The following is a 22,639-nucleotide window of genomic DNA, read 5'->3' as shown; positions in this document are numbered from 1 at the left end:
TGCATGTCCTCCTTTTCCTGGCAGATGTTTCGTCACAGATATTTGTCTTCATTTACTATAGAAAATTCCAGCACAATTGTCAAGAGCGAAGTCCGAGGTTGTTATTTTTGTGTTTCTAGATCTACTGAGTTGTCTGCTGATAAAGGCCTTTGAAAATTATGATATGGAAAATATGATCACTGCATTCCTGATAGCTCGTCAGGCTGCTCTAGAGGGCCCTGCTGTGTTCATGCCTTACTCTGAATGGTTTAAGGTAAGACTAAATGAGGCATAGTGATCTTTGTTCCATATATGCAAGAAACGCATACGGAGTGTGTTACTAGGCAGGAAAAGGCTAATGTCAGACAAGACCAGCCAGGAATTAAAAAAAAAAAAAAGTAACAAGCAATCATCTTGGTATTAGGAATAGTTTAATATTTATTACTTCCTTTGTGTTTGCAAAGGAAATATTTTCTTGGCTTTATTTGGTCTCCCCTTCTTTCATCTTTCACATCGCTCTTGAGTTCTGTAATTATTGGTCAGGAATGCAGATGTGTCATTCCTGTTACAATTGTAATTTTGTATGTATTACGGTATCTCGATGAACGGCAGTATTGTTATTGCGTAAGTTGTGGGTTATTGCACGTGAAGCATTCCTGTTTCCTGGATGTATGCATACATATAGCTGTAATTGGTATGTTTGCTGACCTTATAGATAATGGGTCGTTAGCTTTTAGTTGTAAACAAGTGCATACTTCATACTGTAAATTGCTTTGTGTGAGTTTGCAAATATCACATGAGCCTTTGTTGATAAAGTGTTTAGGAGGTATCAGAAAGTAAACTAGTTATGTTTTGTATGGTCTCAGACTGGCTTATTTTCCTTATAACGCCCTGATAATGCTGTGTAGAAACCTGCATGTTTGCTGTTCTCTGATGAATCTCAGTCCTTTGGGGCATTTTGGTGTTGCTTGTTTAACTACTATAAACGTTCTTGTTGTACCACATCAGTATGAACTTTGAGTTTAACGTAGCAGGTTTTCTGGAAATCGAAAAAGAAACTTAAAAAAACTTCTGTGGAAACTTCTATAAGTGTTCTCCAGAGATTTTTCTCCAGAAAGTGTCTCTTTATTTCAAAAAAAAAAAAAAAAGTCTATAATAGCTGAGATTTCTGTGCTGAGTTTAACACAGTGCTGGGATGTGATTCTCTCCCCACCGAAAGAAAGCTTTGTCGTTTTCCGTCTTTCAGGCTTCCTTTGGGAATGCTGGGGGTCATCATGGGAGCAGTAAGAAGGCGCTGGTCTTCCTTTTTGAGTTCCTGTCAGAGCTGGTACCCTTTGAAGCAGCCCCATACTTGAAGGTGAGAAGCAGCTAACAGGTTGTTTTCTAAAGACTGAAACAGAACTGCACCACTTAACATATTTGTGCCTTTGACTAGGTTCAACATATTGTTGTTATTATAGTAATTGCATTATGTACCTTTGACTAGGTTCAGTATATTATTATTGTTATTATAATAATTGCATTACTTCTGATACATTACTCAAAATATTTTCCCCCTGAAAAAAGCTAGTACAAGAGTCTATTTCCTCGACAAGAAGGTGAATTCCTTTCACGCAGCTAAGTTTAAGCACTTTGGTGATTTTTGTTGGGAAAAGGTTTCATTTGCCATGAAACTGGATTTTCGTATAACAGGCAATAACATTGTCCTCTTTGGGGAATCTTTGAGGTAAATGAGTGTAAAAATGAATCAGGAGTTGACAGTCATTTCCTATAAAAATGGCAAATTTTGTTTTGAACATTACATTTCAGGTCCATATAATGTACCCCCCTTTTGTGCCAACAAAACATCGGTCTATCCTCTTGGAGTACATCACTCTGGCTAAAACCAGACTGGCTGACCTCAAGGTTAGTAAAAGTTGTCTGTTTGAAAAAAGATTTTTCCAGATCTGTCAAAATAGTGGCTGTGACAATGTGACAACGTCCATCTCTCTGTAACCTCACACAGGTTGCTATAGAAGACATGGGGCTCTATGAAGATTTATCTTCCACAGATGAATCTGTGCAGGTACTAGTTGAAAGTTTTCTAATCAGCTATGTTTATGTTGTCCTCCTGTCTGCCATTCCCTCCAAGTTTGAGCATGTTGCCAGATCTCCAGCTTTAAGATAGAGGGCTTGGAGGTCACAAATATGGAAACTTTTCCTATGTTTTATGAAAACCAGTCCTGCAGAGAGGACAGACAGACCCTGACGAGTATTTCCAGAGGGAGGCTGCAGAGGAACTGAACAGTTAGGCAGCTTCTGGCCGAGCAACACCTATGTTAGCTAGCCAGTCAGCATGGGTTGTTTGGAGCCACAGAGTGCTGCCTGCCTCTTCCCCATCCTCTATTGTGGGATATATGAAATAAATGGAAGATTCTGTCAGAGAATTTAGGGGAGATGTAAGGAACAAGGAGAGGTTGTAAGGATGTAAGGAACAAGGTGTTGTATGCTGAGGGGAAGTGAGGTTACTGAGATGGGTAGATGCAGAGCACGGATCTGCAGGAAACTGGGCTGCCAGTAGACCAACCAGTTACAGTGGTGACATTCCCCCGTGTGGGTTTGCACCTAATGATTTGACTGCATGGGAAAGCATGCTCAGTTCTCTTCAATACTGCATAGCACCTGTTTGGTGTTGTATTCAAAATGTTCCTATTTAAAGGAGATTTGGGGGGAGGGATCTACAGACTGCAGTTTCACTCTTTCTTGTTCATTGTTGTATATTGAATAATAGTAGTTGGAAGGGGAACTTTTGGCTTTGTTGTTCCTTTTGAATTGCATTTCTTTCTATATTTGGATCACCAGCTAAAACAGTATGGCAGATTAGGAGGACAGGAGACAACAAATGTAGTTTCTTTGCTTATACTGTCAGTTAACTGAAGTACATGAAATACAGGCTGGTGTTAGGGTAAGTGAATATACAACAATGAAATCTAGTCCTCTGAATTGAAACTCCCAAGTGAAAATTTCATTTAATTTCTTCCAAGTGTGTCTGATCTGTTTGTCAGTTAAGAAACTGCCATAAGTTGTTGCAGTTTAAGGTGTCCTACAGCTTGAAAAAGAGAAACCCAGGGCCAAAGTCCCTCTGCGTGGAGTGCAGTTCTAGTAGCATGGGCTGGAAGTGAAGAATATTGGTCCTAATTCAAAGTGTATGAAATAAAACAGGTTTAACAATACAACTAATTCAGAACAGAAATGATATTGTCCCCACGGAGGGCTGTTAAACAGGAGGATCCGCTGCTCGCTGTAGGAGTTGGACGCAGAACTACACGGATGTTTGGGCTGACCCAGAATAGCTGTTATGTAGGAGAGCCTTATCAAGGCAGGCTGATGTTTCAGGCCCCGTCTTTTCTATCTTTCAATTTTACTTTGCATATCAGGTAGTTCTTGTTATTCAGTCACTTCCCTTCACAGCACAGACAACTATTACTAACCCTACAGAACCAGCAGGAAAGATGACTGTCATCATTGATTTCTCACAACATCTTTCTCTCCTTGCTACTTGTGTGAGCTAGCCCCAGGGCCAGGCACTCCGTGATGTTGAAAAGGCCATTCAGATATTTGAAAACACGAGGAAGATCCCAACGTCTGTAATAGAAGCCAGGTACTGTGTGCTTCTCAAAACTTTTTTAACTTAAAAAAAATAAAGAAAAAGAAATTAAAAAAGAAAAGAAAAGGAAAGTAGAGTCCAAATCAAAATAACAAAGCAGAAGTAAAATTAAGCATGTGAGCAAAGGAAGACTTGAGAAATTCTTTACATGTTATCCACTTCCTCAGTAGTCATCTAAATTGAGGCTTTTTCTGCAGTGGATAAAAAGGCATATGCATACCTGCAAGAGGAGTCTACCATTATTATAAAAATTAAAAAGCAAAACTAAAGAATAATTTTTGGACTAATCTGAACTTGATATTTTTCTGTGATTATTCGTGGTTACTATGATATTTCTTATTTTCAGGAACCCGACTAATTCTTGAGGTAACGAAATGGCAATTTACTGCTTTGGGATTGTTAATATTTTGTTATCTTTATCCTCCATTTCAGTATTTTCAGACGACCATATTATACCTCCTGGTTTCTTCCTGCTTTGCTTAGGCCACGTGTGGTTAGTATTTGTCTTTCTGATCCTCCCATTTAGAAATGTGTTTGTAGAAAGGTGACTCACTCCTAACCTGCCTGCTTTTCTATTGCAGCTCCCTAAAACCCCAGATGTGCACATGGTTTTTATAGACTCTTTAAAGAGGTATTGAGAATTCCCAGTGTTGTTTTCTGTGCTTCTGGACTTTGTCTTCAGAATGTTTGATTTTTACATCAGATTATCTGAGGCTTTGACACCTTGTTTGCAAACCACTGTGTGTTGGCTCATCCGCTTGGCGTGGCTTCACAACCAGGCTCATTTGTGCCTTGCAGGTTGTGGATGGGATAGCTTATCTGCATATATGAATGTCTTCAGTTCTCTAATTAGTCCTCTAGCTGCTTTAAAACCATTTTCTAGAAGGAATTACATGCAGCCCTCTGACTCCAGGTTAGATATTTTTATGCAAACTCTAGAGGATACTACGGAATATAACATTTCAATAAGATGATGAGACCCGCTGTGATAGAACTCCTTTCTTTGGGAAGGGATGTGGGAGAAGGGGAAGATAAAACTTAGTGTGTTAATGCCTCAAGAGCTGTTTTTATGGGACAGTAGGATAATGCCCCAGGAGAACACAACCCCTCTCAAAACTCAAGCTTGTCCTGTATGCATGTTTAAAAGTGCTTTTCTGTACTGAAGGAACAGCTTTGTTTTAAATCCAGTAATTCTTCTGTAGCTTATCATGGCAAAAATGTCTGTAACGCTGCCTACAAATGAGGCGTTTGGTCCTGCCTTGTAATTCCAGCCTGACTAACAAGATTGGATCTTATTTTTAAATTGAAGTTGTAAGAGAAGCTGCTGAATTTTACGCAGCCTAATGTAATATATTTTAGTACTGTGTGCCTTCCCAGCAGGTGCTGGAGGTCAAACTTTGATCTCCATCACATGCTGCATTTGAGATGTCAGTACTGCCTGTCACATAACTTGCATATTTCTTATGTAGTATATGACTAAGATCACATAAAAGTGTATTAGTGCCTGTGTATAACACACACAGTGTTGTATGAATAGTATGTTACATGTGTATAATACTTGCTATTAAAGCATAGGGTATAAATATCTGGCCCTCAGGTTGGATGATGATTTAAAAAATGCTTCAAATGCTGTATGTGCTGTGAAACCTCTGTAATTGCATTTCATACCATAGCTGTTGCTTATGCTTATATTTAATAACTCTGAAGTTTGAATGTGGTTATGTCGTAGAATAAATGCCTTTTTTTCCCCCCCTCTGTTACAGAGCTGATAAAATACCATCAAACTTGTACTCCACATACATACAAGCTTGTTGTGCTATGAAAGAGAAAATCTTACAAGGTAAAAACAAACAACCTCCCCCCACCCAGTCATTCATGCATTAATTTGAAGAAAAGTTAATATTTCAGATGAGGCTCTCCTGAATTAAAAATTTACAGAAAAAAGAAAAAAAAATACAGATCTCTAATCTGTATGTAAATATGTGCATGTTATTTATGTCTTATAGAGGTATTAAACAGCTACTGCTGTACTGGCTTTCTTTGCCTGTCCTGCTTGGGTGGGATTTTTGCAGTCCATGTGGAGCTCTGCTCTGCTGAGGTTGCAAACGATGCCTGAGCTAGCTGATTTAAATCTCGCTCGGATACATCTACATGAATCAGCGTTTGCAGCCTGAACGCTTCCCAGCTCCAGCTAGTCAGGGTGTCGACCTGCTGTGTTGATCCCTTGGATAAAGGCACTTCTGCTCTCTGAACTCACCATTGTCTCTTTTGAAGAATGGATTACTGTGCATGACTGTGCAGGATATGGGAGAACAGGAGGAATGGAGCCAGCAATAAGGGGATTGCAGTTGATAGTTTATGTGTGTTTGAGGAGGGGCTCTAATTTCAGATCTCATCACTAGCCACATTACTGGCAGTGTGTGTGAGAGTAACATGTATTTAATGAGCTATTCTATATTTTTCAGCAAATGGGTTTTTCAAATACTTGCGTCTTAAAGTGGGCAAATCCTCAACATAAATTTATACAAAACAAAAAGATCAGGCTAGTGAACGGCGATTACTTGCAGAGCGTGTCAGTGATAAGTATAGTCCACGTACAGAGATAAATCCCTAATTGACTCCTGCTCAGGACACTTTGGATGCTTGAAGCTTTCTGAAGATGCTGAGGCTTTAGAGGGATGTGGCGGAGCAGTGCTGCTAAATAGCAGCTATGCAGCAGTCTGGCTCCTGAGGGTTGTCCTGGCAACGAGCAGGACTGAAGAATTCCTTGGTGGCGGAATCAGCAGGATCAGAACTGGCAGCCAGAGCTCTGCGGCAGCGTTTGAATTGCCAGTGACCTCTAGTGGCACAGCCTGGTCTGCGTCCCCTGCATCCTGATCTGCCTGATCCGTATCCCCTGCATCCTAATCTGCATCCCTGCTCCCTAATCCATCCCTGGGCCTCTTGCACAGACACTGGATGCAGGGCAGGATTGACGTATTGGTCAGTCCTGTTCATTAGTACTCACTCTAGCACATAAAGGTGACGCAGCAGTCTCCTAACGCCTTGTTGCTTTACCGTGCTCTTATAACAATTATTCATTTTAACCTTGTTATTTACTTCTCCTGTTTACGGTCAGGTTATTTTTGGCCTGTGTATGAGACACTGGTGGTTTCTGGGGCTGTGCTGTGGTAGCTTGTTGCTGGTGGCACTTTATTTGTAGTGGTAAAAGGAATTTCCTTTCATTTATTCTTTTTAACAAAGAAAAATCCCCAAATCGACTAACGTGTTACATCTGGAGATGTTACATATTGTTGGTCTTGAGGAGAAGCTGATGACACAGTATTCACACTACAATGCTTCTCTGCATTTTCCAGCTCTGGTTCCAGTCTTTTGAGGAGAGCAAATGTTTCTGTAAGGGGCAGAGAGCTAAAGCAAGTAGGAAGGAAAGTCTGAAGGGAGACTTTTTTTTTTTTCTTTTTTCTTCCCTAAAGGACAAGAAACAAAATTATTTCCTAAACAGGCATAAACTTATAAATGATTAATCAAATAGTATCTTTTGAGTGTAAAAACAAAGCTGTGTATGTGGCAGATTGATGGTTTTGGGTTCTGTTGTAGTTTATAGGAAAATGAATACTGCTTTTACTGAAAACATTTGCAAAGATTGCTGAATATACCTTATAAACTGATGTAATACACAAAGGCAAGGATAATATGTTGCATTTCTCTCTCATTTATCTAGATGAATCAAAAGTAGAGACCAGCCATTCCAAAGAGCCTGTTGAGCAGCTGAAGGCTGAACTGGCTGCAAAGGCAAGGATAATATGTTGCATTTCTCTCTCATTTATCTAGATGAATCAAAAGTAGAGACCAGCCATTCCAAAGAGCCTGTTGAGCAGCTGAAGGCTGAACTGGCTGAGCTACGGGTGCTGATTGTGGACCAGACTAAATATGAAGGTATGGAGAAGGGCAAGTTATAATTACCCATAAGCGACTGTTACAAAAGCTGCACTAATAAAATATGGTTAACGCTAGCCAAAGCAACAGCAGAAGTTGCTTGCCACTGCTACCCGAAGACTGTAAACTTTCAGATCTATGTAGTCTTTCCAGCTATGAATATGTATTTTTAATGTCTGACTTACTTCCCATGCTTGAGTTTGGAACCTTGGGTCTGCTGCTTTGTGATCACTTGGTAGCAGCTCTTTGCCCAGACTGGCAGTCCCATTCCTGCTGCTAGCATGATGACATGGAGCCCCTTTTGAAGGCTCTTTCCTTTCTGGTGTGAAAAACGATTCTTGATACAAGTTGCTAATGGTATTGGGGAAAAAAATCATGTTGCCTTCCAAAATGATGATGATCACTGTGTTCCAGCTAACACTTTTTGGTCATTAAAGCTTTTCATAACACAACACTCTCTGACCCATTAGAGTATATATTGCATGAAACAAATAAGGAATTAATGAAATACATACTCTAATTGTTCTTATTCCTTTCCTGCAGAGTTGTAAATCTTGGACCAAGTGGATTTTGTCTAGTTCCTTACTTTCATGCCTGCAGTCCTGGTTCTCTTCCCATTACTTTCTTGCAGATGTGCCAGCACAGATTGCAGTGATATCTGACAGACTCTCAAGTGTCTTGGGTCACAGCAGTGATGAAAATGAAGCTGCTGCTTTGAATTCTCAAATCCGTGTTAGCATTTTGGCACCTGACCTGGAACCCTGCCATCAGAGTGTAAGTACCATCTGGCTTGGGATGAGAAATGAGTGGGGTTGATGAGGGAAGAGTGTATTTGAGTACATGTGAAAGGCTGCTCTGGCAGTGGAAAACAGGAAATACGCTTTTCCATTTGCCTCTCTTGTAGTGCCCCACACAGACTATACATGTGTTATAACCTTCTGAAAATCATTGGATGTCTGATGGAAAGAGCTAGGGATATATTCTATCAGAGCAATTCTGTGATGAGCTAGGCTTTCTTTACAAGACTTGCCTTGATATTTGTGTGTTATGATCACATCTAGGCTGTTGTGGACTTTACTTTCCATCTCTTAGTGCCAGTGGATCTGCAGAACTTGTGGTGAATGTCATTTACATGTTTGGCTCTTAGTTCTAATGTTAGAAAACATTTTATGTATGCAGCACAAAACTAGATCTAGATAAATAGCCCAACAAGAAGGAATTAGTGTTGTCTCTTGTTCCAGGTTGTTGATCTTCTGCTGACATCATTCTGCCAAAACCTAATTGCTGCTTCCTATTTTAACCCTCCTGACAGGTAAGATGCAAGTAAAACTGTAGGGAAATCCAGACTACCTCGTGCAGTATAATCTCAACGTTGTCCAGGGACCTGGAGGGACTTCTCATTGTTCATACCCGACGTGCCAGGCTGGCAAGCGCAGTCTGTTTTAACCTAGGTTTCTGTAATCTAAGAACTAACGCACTTTGATGTGCAAATGTGTAAATAAAACATGCTTCTTCACTGTTGTTACTACTCTCTTCAGAATAAGGTGTCATTTGGCTCTACTTTGTACTCTGTGACAGCACATAAAAACTTTTCATAAATACCATTTTGCTTAAGTTGGTGCTTTCAGTGGTGGTGGAGTAGGGTGGGGAATTGAAGTAGGTCCCCCCCCCCCCTTTTTTTTGTCCATGATTTGCTTGCTGATATTACGGATCAGGAGGGCAGTGTTTGTCTTTTGACAGGGACTGCAGGGGTGTCTTGGCTTATTCAGCGCTTTTGCAGAACCGGGCACCTCAGCCTTCAGCCCTAATGCCATATGCAATATAAATGAATGAGGCATAAATTTTAATGCTGAGGGCACAGGAAGAGGAGCGTGGCGCACCTCTCTTTTCCCTTCCCCTCTCCCCCTCTTAGGCCAGAATCAAACTGAGTCACCTATATGAGCTGTGAGGGAGCATTACCAACGATCCTCTGCTGAGTTACCCTTGATGCCCTTCTTTGGAAGGACTCTATCGGTATCATTTCCTTCATGATGTAGCAGAAATCTGTAAATGTTATGGTCATTGTATTTCAATGGAAAAATCCCTTTGTTGGTGAGTACCAACGTGCCGACAAACTGCCGTAATCCTGGAACCCAAATGGTGGTGGCTGCTGAGCTGGGAAGCTGCGTCTCCAGAGTGCAGCATTCTTTGGCAGTCAGTGCATCTGTCCCTCTGTTTTACTTCATTTTGGCCTGGTGACACAGGAGCAGATGAATCTGTAGTGAAAACCTGTGTTGCAGAGTAGCTGGAATGAGCAAGAGCATTCCAGGAAATCGTTTCTCAACCCGCCTCCCCTATCCGATATCCTCTGAAGATGGTTTGTTTTCCGTCAGCTGGGCGGGACCGTAGGAATGCTTTGTAGGAAAGTCCCTCCCTCCTGTTCTCCCTTCTGTAACAGGTATTTGTCATATTGCTTCTTTGTTGCTCTTGCTTTCTTTTGTTCCCACTTATTGCTCTGCCTCTGTTTGCTCATGCTCTGTGTCTGAAAAAGCTTTCTTTGCTCCAGGCATCTTCCTCCTCTCCTTGTTGTTGTCTCAGAACTCCTCTTTGGCTATGTATTATCAAATATTTGAGGTGGGGCACTGGTAATGTGCATGTCTTTGTATGGATCCTCTGTTTAAATGCTCCATAGATGACACTTCCTATGAGCCTATAAATGGAATGATAATTGTCTAGTATTTACAGCCAAGTATGGCTCAGGTTCATTATGTTTAACCATTTTAAAATACCTCTTCCTGTACTGAGGATAAAATTGACATAAGTAATAAAATGAGCATGTGGTTTTTACCTGCTGCAGGCAAGGATCGTGTTTGTCCCTGTTTGTCAAGATGATGTGTGGACACAGGAATCTCTTACCTGCCCTTCTGGGCAGGCTCTGCCAGCTTATTTATCATCAGGTTAGTTGATCATCTAACCAGGAATCATATGGTTATGGTGTGCTAAAGGCTACCTCAGCTCCCTCTCCTGAGCCATGGGGCATGCACCTGTTTGGACTACACTGTGGAGGGACTCTGCTAGCTTTCAGGCTTCCGAAGAATTCTCATTTAAGCTAAATAGTCCAGCTACTTTTTAACAGAAGCTGAAAAAAGTAAGGTTGTAAACAGAGCTGAAAAAAAAAAAAGAAAGTATAATGCTTAACTCCCAAACTTTCCGGTTGTATATTTGAATCATATGCCCCTTTTTAAAAAGAGAAGTAAGACCCTAAGTCTGAGGTGCAGCAGTGAATGGTTTTCTTCCAAAGAGCTGTTGGTTTTGTTTCCTTCACCCAATGATACTGAAAAGGTGAAATCAAAAGGATGATAGTAGTTTAACTGTCATAGAAGCTAAAAAGCCTTGACAGTCTCAAATTCTACTGGACTGAAGTTAAAGCCAGTTGCTCCAAGTTATTGTGCTACAGATATGCACTGATTTTGTTGTAGGTTTATCAAAAATAACTGTACTATTTCAAGGAAGGAAGAATATATTTTTTTTAAACCAGTGTCTTTTGTCTGCTGAATTGGTGTCATCGCACTGATTCAGTCAATTTACAGAAGCAGTGTTCTGCCACTTGATTAGTTATGTGTTTTTTTTTTTCTGAAAATGGCTGCTTTGCTACAAATGAAATGTACCTCTTCCTCTAGCTCTTTCCTTATGTTTGGCTTGCAGGGTCCTTCCCTCAATGATGCTCATATTTTAGGACTAGCTGCTTTTGTGATCCACTTGAGTGAATACAGATCTTTAATTCCTGAAGTGGAAGCCGATTTGGGGATTTCTCAGCCTGTTCCTGAAAAGATCCTTTCCATCACCGAGTACTGGAACTTTTTGCTAGTGTGCAGGACAGAAGAGTCCTTTGCCTTCTGCATGAGGTGAGCTCATGCAGGATCCCCTAAGTGCTTGCTTCCTTGGGTGCTGGGTTATGTCTGGCAGAGGAGGGGTGCTGGTATAGCTATCCTGGGTTTTTTTTGAGGAATATGTATGCTGCACAGAGGTGCTGTCCAGAGGAACAAGCTGATGCTGTCCCACTGTGAAATAACATCCTGATGACTGTATTGCTTGCTGGACAAAGGACTGACTGGGTGCTGCAGAAGTTTTAGCTTAGTCTCTAGTTCTAAACTTTGTAGCTGTTAATGTACTTGGGTTTGCGAGACCATAAATAGAAATAGTCCCAGAAGTAAAGAGGTTGGGATATGTTGCTTAAAACCATTTTTAACTCTCATTTTTTGCTTGGTGTCGGACTTTCATGAATGGATAAGGTATGACTGAACCAACCAGATAACTGAATTCTCTCTCTCTCTCTATCAGGTTTTGTACTGCAGCAGTATCTTATCTTCTCTGCAAGTTTTCATCCCTTTCTCATGATGATTTATGTGCCTTGCTTCCTCCTAGCCTTGTTAAAAAGGTAAAGGGGAAAAAAAGTTTTGCTATCGCTCGTGAGAAAAATCAGTGTCAGTTCAACTTTCCACTGCAGGCTTCTGTGCAACTACAGGTTTTACAAGAAAACTGCATAAAAATGCATCTTTGTATCCATTTGTATCCATACCATTTTGTGTATTTGCTCATTTGGCATCTTCACAAAAGCAGAGTTTACGCTAGGCCTTTTTTCGTCATGCAGATGTGCAGGGTTTTTCTGCCTTTGTTTTAGTTGCAGTACACTGTGCCACGGCTGAACCTGGAAGCTCGAGGAATCATGTATGAGGAGAGTAAAACTGAACTAGTCTGGAGTTCCCTGTCATGCTCCTCTGTACATTACAAAAGAGCCAGCCTCTGTTTGTGGAAGCAAGCACGCTTTCAAGAGCTCTTGAAGGAGAAAGCATTCCAGGTATCAATTTTTTTTCAGTTACCTAACTGTGGTCACACCATAATTTTCATTTTTCAGATCTGCCCTTTACAATTTCCTAATCAATGATAAAAGCTTCCTGTAGAAACTTAATATCTAAAAACTTTGTGTGACACCTGGAAGATGTCACGTGCTCACTGTTATCAGTAGTTTCTGATGATGATGATAAGGTAAAAATAGAAAACTATAGAAGTAAAGTCTTTGTTTTTAATTTATTTACAAAACCAAAAATCTTGACAAGATATGCTATTTCAGTAATGAAGTTGTCAGGCACTGTAGAGGAAAAATCCTGTTCATGATCCTAACAACATCATGATGTGTACAAAGTGATAATGAGAGTTAAATGACTGAAGGTACTTGCTTGCTTTTTTGGTGCTTTGTCTAAATGTCAGTGTTGCCCTGAACTACCTGTATATCTTTGGCTCTCTCTGGCTATGAAGTAGGTTAACATATCTCTCATATTCACTTTATACTGTCCTTGCAATTTATCTGATTTGACAGGATTTTTTTTTTAAACCAGTTCATATAAAACCAGTTTGGCAGATGAGTTTGTTGTATTACTGGAATGATTTAATGTGCTTTGCTAGCTTAAAGTACAAGACCGAAATACCTTTGCATTATAACTTTTCTTTGATGCTTAGACCAGTCTGTCTGACTACAGTGCCTTGTTCGTTTTAACATTTATGTCTAATAACATAGGTTCATTATGGTATCTAGACTTTAAGAACATGGGCACATCTGGAGATGTCAAAGCAGGGTTGGTGTGTGGGTGTGTGTGTGAGAGAGGGAGAGATGCTTTATAACTTTGTTCTAAGTAAATTTTGAAAGCCAGTGGGGTTTTAGTTTAGATTTCTTGCAAGAAAAACAGTACAGGAACTGTCCTTCTTGTGTTGATATCTCCCAGTTTTGTATCCCTTAATCTGCAATGGGTTGTGTCTGGGTGTGGGTGAAAGGTGTGTTTTTATGCCGGGAAGAAGGTGGCTGTTCTGCATAAGTTGCTTAGCCTCGCTGGTCTGCCCTCTTATCTAAATTGTTGCCTTTCAGTTATCTTTCAGAGAGTGGCTGCTGCTGGAGCTAGGAGTGCACCCTGAAAAGGATATTCTTTGTGCTTCAGAAAGGTAAGTGCGGAAAGGCTCTAATAAAATGGGAGTAGTTCAACAGTCTTTTCCACTGAAATTAGAAAAGTGTTGAAGATGAGGAGGTTAACACTAAAAGTAAATAAATGAGCTGCTGTGGGGCACAAATGTCTGTCAACTACATTTTGCCCAGAGTTCAAGCAATGTCAGAAATGAGCTGTTTGTTTTCACTTGAGGAAGTTCCCTAAGATACCCTTGGGCCTGTATATACAATTCTTGCGAATAACTTTTCACAAAACCTGCCCGTTTCCAAAAGCAAGAGATAGCTGACATCAGTGCATGTGGTGTCTGATGCATGACTCTTTTTACTTCTACACTTGTGTGGCTGCTTGTATCTGATATTCCACTTGACTTAGTGTGTGAACTGCACTTTACAGTAAGGAAGAGAAGCCATTAAAATGCCATGATCGGTTTCCTAACTTCTCCTGTTTTATATTGCAGACATGACTTCCATTATTGGGCTATTTATCAGTGGTATCTTCCAGCACCTTCTGCTTCTGGAGGCTGTGATGGAGACCTGGAAAAGGCGTGTGACATTATTATCAATACCATTCTGGATTTCTCACAAAGGTATTCAGCATCACGGCTTGCACTTCTGCGGATGCTATGGTTCTCCTAATGGCCTTGCAAGCCAGGGTTTGTGTCTTGCGTGGGCCTCTCTTCTTCTGAGTGGAACTGGTTGCCTTCTTATGAGTCTGCCTGTGGGTGACAGCTGTGAGGTGGCTCGCGACTCATTGGTCTTTGCATAAGAATCTTCCTTTAGGTGACAGAGGTCTTGAGGTGAAGTCACAGTTAGTCCCTAGTCTGTCTTTTTTTAAGTTGAATTTGTATTCAAGTTTGTTTTGTCCAGACTAGCACCAGCATCCCTGAGGAAGTGGTTGAAGAGAAGGTTGAAAATAATAAGGGAGGCTTAGAGGAGAGTTGCTGTCTGACCTGCAACTTATTTAAGGAAAATTAATGTTAGAGCATTAATTAATTAATGTTCATGTAAAGCCACTTAATTTTATTTGAGCTGTGTTATCCTTCTCAGCCAAACAGCGATAGTCACCTGGCATGTCTCTTAATTTCAGGGTGGACCTGGGTAGCTATGGCCAGTTGAAGATGTCTGTCAATCCTGATATTCTCTGCAAGTTACAGGTGATTTCAGATTGTGATGTGTATCCATCTGTCTAATCCTTGAATTTGCCCTGATGAAGTATTTTCCAATATCTCAGTGTGTCTAACACTAACTTTCAGTTCTCAGCTGTGAATATGGCGTGGAAATCCAGAGAAAGATTTTTTTATTGATCGCTTTCCATTATTTCAGAAAAATGTAGAGGGTTTGAATGCAAACTAATGATCATTCTGACAAACACTTGGTTTTTCCTCTGTCTAGGAAATGGTGCTTGAGTTGGGGTGTAGGAGAAAGTTGCTTTCTGGCTGCTTGGATGCCAGGAGACACTTCCTGTTTAGGGCTTTCCAGGAAAGATTAAAAGACAGAGAACATGGTTCTGCTCTGGGTGAACAGTTATGGAGGCAACAGGAGCTGCTGCTACAGAGAAGGTAAGTACAGATCTGAATGGCTGTGAATAACTCAGACAAAACTGCTGTTTAAAGGAATTATGTTGTGTACTTGTGCAGTTGGATAGCCTCTCCTGAGATTCTCCAGTGAGCATAAAAAGACACTATAAATACCATGGTAAAAAGGGTTTGTAATATTGTGCAAGAGGTATTCGTTCCCTAGCACTTGCATGCTTCAGCTCCTGTTCAGTGTGCTATTTCGAGCTAAAAGTGGGCCCTGACAGCAGACTGAATTTCAAGAACAACACATCTTTCTGGGCTGTTTACAGCCAGCAGCACTCTTAATCCCACCACTGCTGTTAACCACCATTAAAATACTCTAGTTGTTCCTCTAATCTAAACATACGCTTTCATTTTTGAACCATTGCTAATGTCTTTGAAAATGGTCTGTATATCTCATTGAAATGCAGGTTATTTTCTGGACAACTGGAAAAACTCCTGGTGCGGTTTCTATCCACATGTTTGAGACCTGACATACTCACAAGCTCCCCTGAAAATCAAAGTCACATGATCTGAGAGTGTGGGGGTTTAGTTTCTTCTTTGCTGCAACTTTGGCTTTTTTTGTTTGTTTTCCCTCCCTAAGGATTCTGGTAGGGCTCCCTGCATCTGCTCTGATCCTGACTCATCGAAAAGGAAAGAAAATAATGTTGGACTGTGAAGATTTCTTTCATTTTGTAAACTCGGAGCTGGTATGTACAGTTAGCTAAAGAATAATTGCGTGTTGATAAATGCTCTAGATGAAGACCTTAAATTTGAGATTAAGACAGAAGTTAAGATGCAACCAAACTTGAAACAGAAACTTAGCTTCTCTCAGAATAGGAAACCTGTGTGATAGGGAGGTTCAAATCACAATACTTGAGTCTTTCCAGCCCCTAGCTCTGTAGAAGTTCCTGTGGCACTTCGCTTTGGCATGACTTCTGGGTTCATTCGTTTGTAGTTATGATGGTCCTTTTATGAGGGAGAATCCTTGGGGAATAGTGTAGACAAATCTGTGGCGGAGCCAACCAGCATATCGCTGGCTGGAGATGGGTGTGCGCACAGTCCTGGTCTGGGTAAGATCTAAGATCACCGGCTGGTAATCACTAACTAGCCTGGTAGTAGCTTGGCTGATTCTTGAGCAGTAGGATGGTTCTTCCCCCTCACGTGGTTCATAGCAACATATGTCTTAATTGCACTTGCACTTGCAGCAGCCTTGGGGATGTTCTCGTGTGGATACATCCTCCTTCAGATAAAGGTCTCACGTGCCCTGGTGGGCTTTGCTGATGTTGAGTTAGAGAGAAACCTGCAACGTTCCTGTGGAGACCTAGGAGCAATGGACCGAGTTTGAGCTCTTTGATTTCCCTTGTGCCAGGGCATTAAACCATTGTCCTGTGTTATATACACTAAAGAAATGTTTTGAAATGTCCCTACGGCTTCTTGAGGGTAGAACAGTTGACTTGCAGATCCATCACTGTTTTGTGCTCTGAAGATAGCCATCATTTCCATTTATTCTTCTTGATCGATGGCCTTTTCAAGCTCTTTTGCACTGTTGTATTAGGCACAGCCAGAAACCTCTATTCATTCAAAGACTGTTAATCAAACTGCTTTTGCCATTTGCAGCATGTGGTAGGCAGGACCATCTGAAGTGCTTTCCTAGTGCTGGGACTGCACAGCCCTGTCTAGTCAGTGCTGTTGCTTCGTATAGAAATGAAATTTCTCTAATCAGGATAAATACCTAGGACCTCAGAGGGTAACTTTGTGCTCTCTGAATTCCGTTGTGCAGGACATCCAGAATGTTTAAAGAAATCCTAATTCGAAAGGGAAGGAAAGAACTTTTTTCTCTCCTTATTTTGCCACAGAAAAACGTCTGTTCCAGAGGATATGCGCTCTCCTATGATATCACCGCTCACTTCTTCAGGGTAACTGTTCCTTTTGTCATTCCGCTTTATTTTCCATGCTAGACGGTAGGAATTTTTTTTCTTTATCAGGAAGCCTGATTATGTGCTATTCTTAGAAACGAGAGGTACCACTTGTACAGTTGTTCTCAGAACTGGTGCAAATTTTAAACCAAAGAGCAGTGATCCAGGAATGTGAAGAGAAGTAGCAGGAGGGAAGTGGAAAAGGTTACCTTTAATGTGATACAGCAAAGCTGAGCGGCTGTCAGGCACGTATTTCTTTTGCTGAGCCGTGCTGACCCCTAGAGTTATCTTCGGTTAGTTTACACAGAGCTTTGCAAGGTACTTCAAAGCAGTGAATACAGTGTGCATGCGTGTGTTTGTGTGTGCGCATGGTCATGTTGTAATTTACCCTCTTCCAGGGCCTGCTGAACGCCAGCTTGGACTGTGAAGAATCAGCAGAGGGGATCAATGATGTTCTGACAACATGTCAAACCAAGTGCCCCATTGTCCTTTTCTCTGCGGCGGTAACTGATCCTATTTCATCTTTGTTTATTTTGAGTGCTAGATGAAAATTCAATACCAGTTCAAACCACTTGTTTTAAACTTTATTTTATGTAAACTGTGGAGCATGGGGGTAGTAATTTTTAAAGCCCTGCTTCATCCCCTGTTCTGCCACCACTAATGCTGCCAGCATCTGGCTCTCTTCATAGCTGTGGTGGCCAAGGCTGGAGCCCGTACTTTGTTCTCAGTGGAAGAGACTCTTTGGAGTGCCACTTGCAGAAGAACTGGAGAGGCTGAGGGGATGCTGGTGCTCAGCTGCAAGGTGCGTATGAGGAACCTTCCTGTGAGTCTGTAGGCAGGAGAGCCTGCTCTGATTTAGCCTGGCTCTGACAGATCAGCGCGCAGGAAGGCTGTTCTCCGAGGTAGACCAGGTTTCAACAGGCCGTGTGAGAAGCTAATGTGGACTGTGGCTTGTAGGACAGCTATATAAAGACTCCTTTGCAGGATTTTTTTTGTTTGTTTTCTTCCTAACTCAAAATGGGTCATTATAATTATTTAATCTGGCCTTCTGTGTAATATGGGTCAGAATGTTTCACAATAAGGAAAAGAGAATCTTTTTAGAGGAGATTGGAAGGCAGAGTCCTTGTTAGTCAAGCACTGGAAATAGCCTTTAGCACAGTGTTGAGTCATTTGCTCAAGCTGCCGCACCCTTCATTCTCCGGGTTTAGTGAATCCCTGGTCTCTTAAAACTGCTGACTGCTTCTGTGCTCGATGATTCCCTCTATATCTGCTGTTTTGTTTGTGGTAGGTCTTCTATCTGTTCAGCATCCTGCAGTTTTTCTCCAGAAGCTGGGGATTTAATGTAAGAATCTCCTTGCAGATTTCTGCAGCCATTAAATACGTGTTTCTATATGAGTGCATACAGTTAACTACCTACCCTGGCTAAAGTTGTGTTTTTTATTTTTATTTTTATTTTTTTTAACTGTCTTGTAGCATCCAACTTCAGGAGAAAAGTTGGGGAAAAGGTTTGGGTTTTGTCCCCACCACAAATATATACCCTTTATCAAAGCCCCTGATTTCCCTCTTCATCTACAGCTCTGATTCTTTCTCCAAAACTATTACATGCTCGTTTTGTTTCCTAGCTTCCTTTCTTCAGAAGCAGTTTTCCCTGTCTCTGGCCCACCCTGGATTTCTGCTGCCTTCCTCCATGTTACTGTTCAACAGCAGTCAGCACGTGGAAGAGGGAGAGATGCACTGAAGAGGCTGGGGACTGATACAGAGCAGGCAAGACTGGGCACACTTTAAATGTCTGCTTTTCTCTGCAGTTAAAAAGCAGAAGGAGAACATCCTTAACTGAGAAATGACTGCCTTATCCCTTCTAAACCCTGTTGGGAAATCTTGCTGGTGGCTAATTGATAGAACGTAGCTGTAAATTTCCAGTTACTAAATATTTATCCTAGAGGCAAAGTTGTTTCAAATTTAAACTTAGATAATGGCTTTTCTGTTACGTGAGAAAAGAACTATTAAACAGCTGCTTTAAAAAACAAAGCTGGAGAGAGTATTGCAGAGACTGAGACCTCAGTCCATGGCACTCCAGGATCGCCTTATCCTTTGGCAGAGGAGCAATCCTAGTTGATTTTAGCTCAGGCAACTCTGCTAGGAGGTTAAGGAGACCCAGATGGAGAGAATGTTTTTGGGAAATGAGTGCAGGTGTTTTGAGGGCTCAAGGAGGATGTGCTGGGAATCACAGGAACAAATCCGAGAGTTTGCCCAGGCCTGTTCCAGGAAATGCCTCTGCCGCTTTGCTGTGGCTTGGTGCCCTCTGTGCACAGGAATTCTCCGAAGTGCTGTGCTGAGAAGGAAGTGAGGCTGCTGCCCTGGCAGTGCTGAGCAGTGATCTTCCAGGGGATAGCTGGGATTGGGGTTCAGTGTGGGGACCCCCCCTTTGCTGGGAAATTCGTAGATAAATCTTGTCTAGGCAGAACCTGTGCCTTACTAGTTTTTCTAAATTTTAATCCCCCAGGCAGCAGTTACAGTCGCTCTCCCCTTGCTATCGGATTGACTCCTCATGCATTGTTTATACTGGTCTAGGGCCAAGATCCATTGGTTTGAAATTGGTCTCACTGAGTTGATATGAGCATTTAGTACATGTGGAATAAAAGCAATTTCCGCCTCAAAACTATGCCCTAAAAGAGGAGGAGGACAACAGGAAGAATGAGAATAGTGGGAGGGCTGAGAGTAACTGGGTGTCCAGCAGATTATACCAGCTGCCTGGTTTTTAGGCCTCACATTGGACCTCTCAATTACTGCTCCCGTTTCAGTGGAATTGCACTGATCTTTGTGTAGAGAAACCTGGTCCTGTGCATGAGACTAGTGTGAGGTCAGATGCTGAATCACTTCGGGCGAGAGACAGCTTTAAAGGGCAGATCTTGTGTCAGAAGAAGGGGGAATGTCATGGGATCAGCTACCTTTGGGAATGAGACCCTGTCGTTAAGTCCAAGGAGCCCCATTGTTCCACACGGGCCTCTCCTTTTTTGTTTGATTTGTCTGCGTGCAGTAGTGTGTCTCTGGAGACTTTCAGCTGAAGCGAAAGGTCTCTCACTGCCGTTCCCCCCTCAACTGAACTGCAATGCACTTGCCAGCAGACCAGCCGTCCACAGAACTTGCTGGCTGGTTGTGCCCTCTCCCATCTCAGAGGGAGATGGGAAAATAAAGGAGGTTTGGCTTTACAACTGGACTAGTAGCACAAATAAACAATGTTACTTTTAACTGCTAACTTCCCAGGGTCACAAATCACTGCATCCTTTGCTTTGGGTGGCAGAGATCCAGAAAAGCAATAACAAATGTGGGGCAGGAGAGGATATGGTGCACTTGCTGAGATGGGAGGCTGCATGCCATCCGCTTGTGACATGCCAGCTGTGGACCAACATTAACTTTTCTCCAGTCTTACATCTGTGGTAGCTCTCTGTTTTCCCTGTATTTGGGTGAAGTTATCATCTGTTGTTTGAATTGCTGACTGCAGCAAGCCTTGCTTCAAGAACAGTGAATTTAATGTGGAATTTAGCCTTAGAAGCAATGAACCATGCTGGGCTCCAGTCAATCCTTTTCAAACATACTGTCTTCACCTGGGAAGAACAGCAGTGCTTGTAATTTATCCAGGTCAATCCTGGAAACACACTTGGTGAAATGTTATTTCCAGATTGGAAAGTGTAAGCTCTGAGTCATCATTGCAGATAAAACTAACAGGCAGTCTTTTTCCCTTGCAGCTTCTGGTTTCTCTGCTCTTCTTCTCACTCATGGATCTCATCTCTGCAAAAATAGCACCAAAGGTAAATTCAGCCCTGAGGGAATTCTCATGACACTAAATGTGTCTGATCAGCTTGGCTTGCTGCCTAAAAATGCTTTGTGTCACTACTCTGAAGGCTGGTAGTTCTTCAGCCAGAAGGAAGAGAGCAGCAACATCCCAGACAGAGCCTGGTGAAAGTGCTTCTGTTCATATCAGATAAACCCGTATTCTCTTTTAACTGATGTTATCTCCCCCTTTACTATGGTAGCTTTTATTTGTCTTCCTGAATGACTCACTATTTTCAGTTTCCTGTTCAGACTTTACACCTCTGAGCTAGTGCTTGAACTCTTGTATCTTGGCTTTTGTGTAGCTTTTCACATTTATTATAACACATTTTTCAGGCTGGAAACATGCATGGTATTTCACATGAGAAGGTCCCAAATGGGGAGGAACACTTGGTTTCCAGATGATTCAACACTGTTAAACAAGGGAGCAAAGATGGTTTGACAGGCTTCTTTCAGCAGCTGTCTGCCCTAAGCATCCTCCTGCCCATGGATGCTTGTTTCTGTCCCTTTGCTGTTTTCTGAACTGTGTCGTGCAACCATTTGTGTAGTCACCTGACAGATGGGATCAGGGAGTAGATTCAAGTTGAAAACAATGTCATAGTCTTACTTCCTCCAACCTCCTCCGAAGAGGGTCACTGAGGAAAGATCTTGAGCAAACAGATTTGGGAGGTTATTCCAAGTAAAATGAGTCATGCAATCCCCCCTGCCCCATTCCAACCCAAGACATGCTATCATTAGAGAGGATGAGAGGGAAGAGAGTCTGCTACAGAGAGCAGGATGGGGTGAGCATAGGACTTGGAGAGGCTCTGTGCTGAGCACAGTTGGGAAGTGTGTGGTGATGAGCTGGTAGCTCATTGATACTGCTGCTCCCTCTTTCACAAATCATTCCCAACTGCAGCCCTGTCATGGCCTGGGTGGTGATAAAGCCTCTGGTATTGCAATGATGCCTGATTGCCCAGGTAAGAATCCAGGCCATCAGAAGAGGGGAAAGACGGGCTAAATTTAAGAATTTAACAGAGCATTTCATTTACATGATCTCTTGCCAGGGTGGTGGTGGCGATGCTGGCTTCCTTTCTGCTTTGATGTAACTAAAACCTAAAACAAACTCTACATGTCTTTTCTGACACCCAGGAAGGAGTGGATTTTCAGAAGTCTCTGGAATGGTCCCTGGAGATCTTGCGCTGCCTGGAAGAGAGAGGCATGTCCTGGCCGCTTCTCTTTCATTCGGTAGAAAAAGGTGAGCAAGTTCTGCCTCCAAGGGGTGGGAAGTTTCATTGTGGGGTGGCAATGGTTGATCTTTTTGATATAAGAAGTGTAGTTGTAAGAAGGAACTGATGGGCCCTTGTAAGCAGCATAGAACAAACTTTTTTAGTAAAAGGTGGGAACACACTACTTATGCCCTGCAGAAGCTGATAACTGGGAATGACCGAAACTCACTACTGTTTCACCTGGCAGAGAGAGCCTGAGAGGAAACAGCTTTCTTGTCTAGGGGTTCACCACACCCAAGCATTGCGTTTTATTGTTGGCTGGGAGGAAACTGCTGCCCCTATGCTGCTGTAAAAGTACATGATGTGACATGAGGACCACTAAAGATGCTTTGTTCTTCTTTCTGATTATTGCAGTCCCTAGAAAATACTGTATTCTGCGCAGTGCAGCATCGGACCATCACATCCGGCTCTTGCCTATTGCTTTCTACAGGTAATGTCCCACCGGTTTCAGGAGGAATTTGTTTGGGAGGAAGGATGTGGTTGGTGGTTTGCATGTACAGCAGCTGATCGGAAGGTAATTGTACAACTAG

At 42.0% G+C, this 22,639-nt stretch overlaps 1 protein-coding gene across 1 annotated transcript in view; it reads left to right on the top strand.

The window, feature by feature from the left end:
- The window catches only part of FANCA (FA complementation group A), a 37,664-nt gene that overhangs the window by 13,265 nt on the left and 1,760 nt on the right, over positions 1-22,639 (top strand). The window contains exons 14-40 of the mRNA XM_064519844.1: positions 120-253; positions 1,226-1,336; positions 1,789-1,884; positions 1,985-2,044; positions 3,531-3,619; positions 4,058-4,118; positions 4,207-4,256; positions 5,389-5,465; positions 7,457-7,561; positions 8,193-8,335; positions 8,803-8,873; positions 10,398-10,497; positions 11,246-11,445; positions 11,882-11,978; positions 12,222-12,398; positions 13,461-13,534; positions 13,994-14,122; positions 14,623-14,689; positions 14,928-15,094; positions 15,696-15,801; positions 16,951-17,010; positions 17,409-17,513; positions 17,700-17,812; positions 18,633-18,774; positions 20,757-20,819; positions 21,973-22,078; positions 22,464-22,539. Of these exons, the coding sequence (XP_064375914.1) occupies positions 120-253; positions 1,226-1,336; positions 1,789-1,884; positions 1,985-2,044; positions 3,531-3,619; positions 4,058-4,118; positions 4,207-4,256; positions 5,389-5,465; positions 7,457-7,561; positions 8,193-8,335; positions 8,803-8,873; positions 10,398-10,497; positions 11,246-11,445; positions 11,882-11,978; positions 12,222-12,398; positions 13,461-13,534; positions 13,994-14,122; positions 14,623-14,689; positions 14,928-15,094; positions 15,696-15,801; positions 16,951-17,010; positions 17,409-17,513; positions 17,700-17,812; positions 18,633-18,774; positions 20,757-20,819; positions 21,973-22,078; positions 22,464-22,539 (2,779 nt within the window). The remainder of the gene's footprint in view (positions 1-119; positions 254-1,225; positions 1,337-1,788; positions 1,885-1,984; positions 2,045-3,530; positions 3,620-4,057; positions 4,119-4,206; positions 4,257-5,388; positions 5,466-7,456; positions 7,562-8,192; positions 8,336-8,802; positions 8,874-10,397; positions 10,498-11,245; positions 11,446-11,881; positions 11,979-12,221; positions 12,399-13,460; positions 13,535-13,993; positions 14,123-14,622; positions 14,690-14,927; positions 15,095-15,695; positions 15,802-16,950; positions 17,011-17,408; positions 17,514-17,699; positions 17,813-18,632; positions 18,775-20,756; positions 20,820-21,972; positions 22,079-22,463; positions 22,540-22,639) is intronic.

This window comes from Dromaius novaehollandiae, chromosome 13, assembly GCF_036370855.1.
Source record: "Dromaius novaehollandiae isolate bDroNov1 chromosome 13, bDroNov1.hap1, whole genome shotgun sequence".
Taxonomy (NCBI): Eukaryota; Metazoa; Chordata; class Aves; order Casuariiformes; family Dromaiidae; genus Dromaius; species Dromaius novaehollandiae.
Note: the sequence above shows the minus strand (reverse complement) of the source record. Positions and strands in the feature narration are given on the sequence as shown.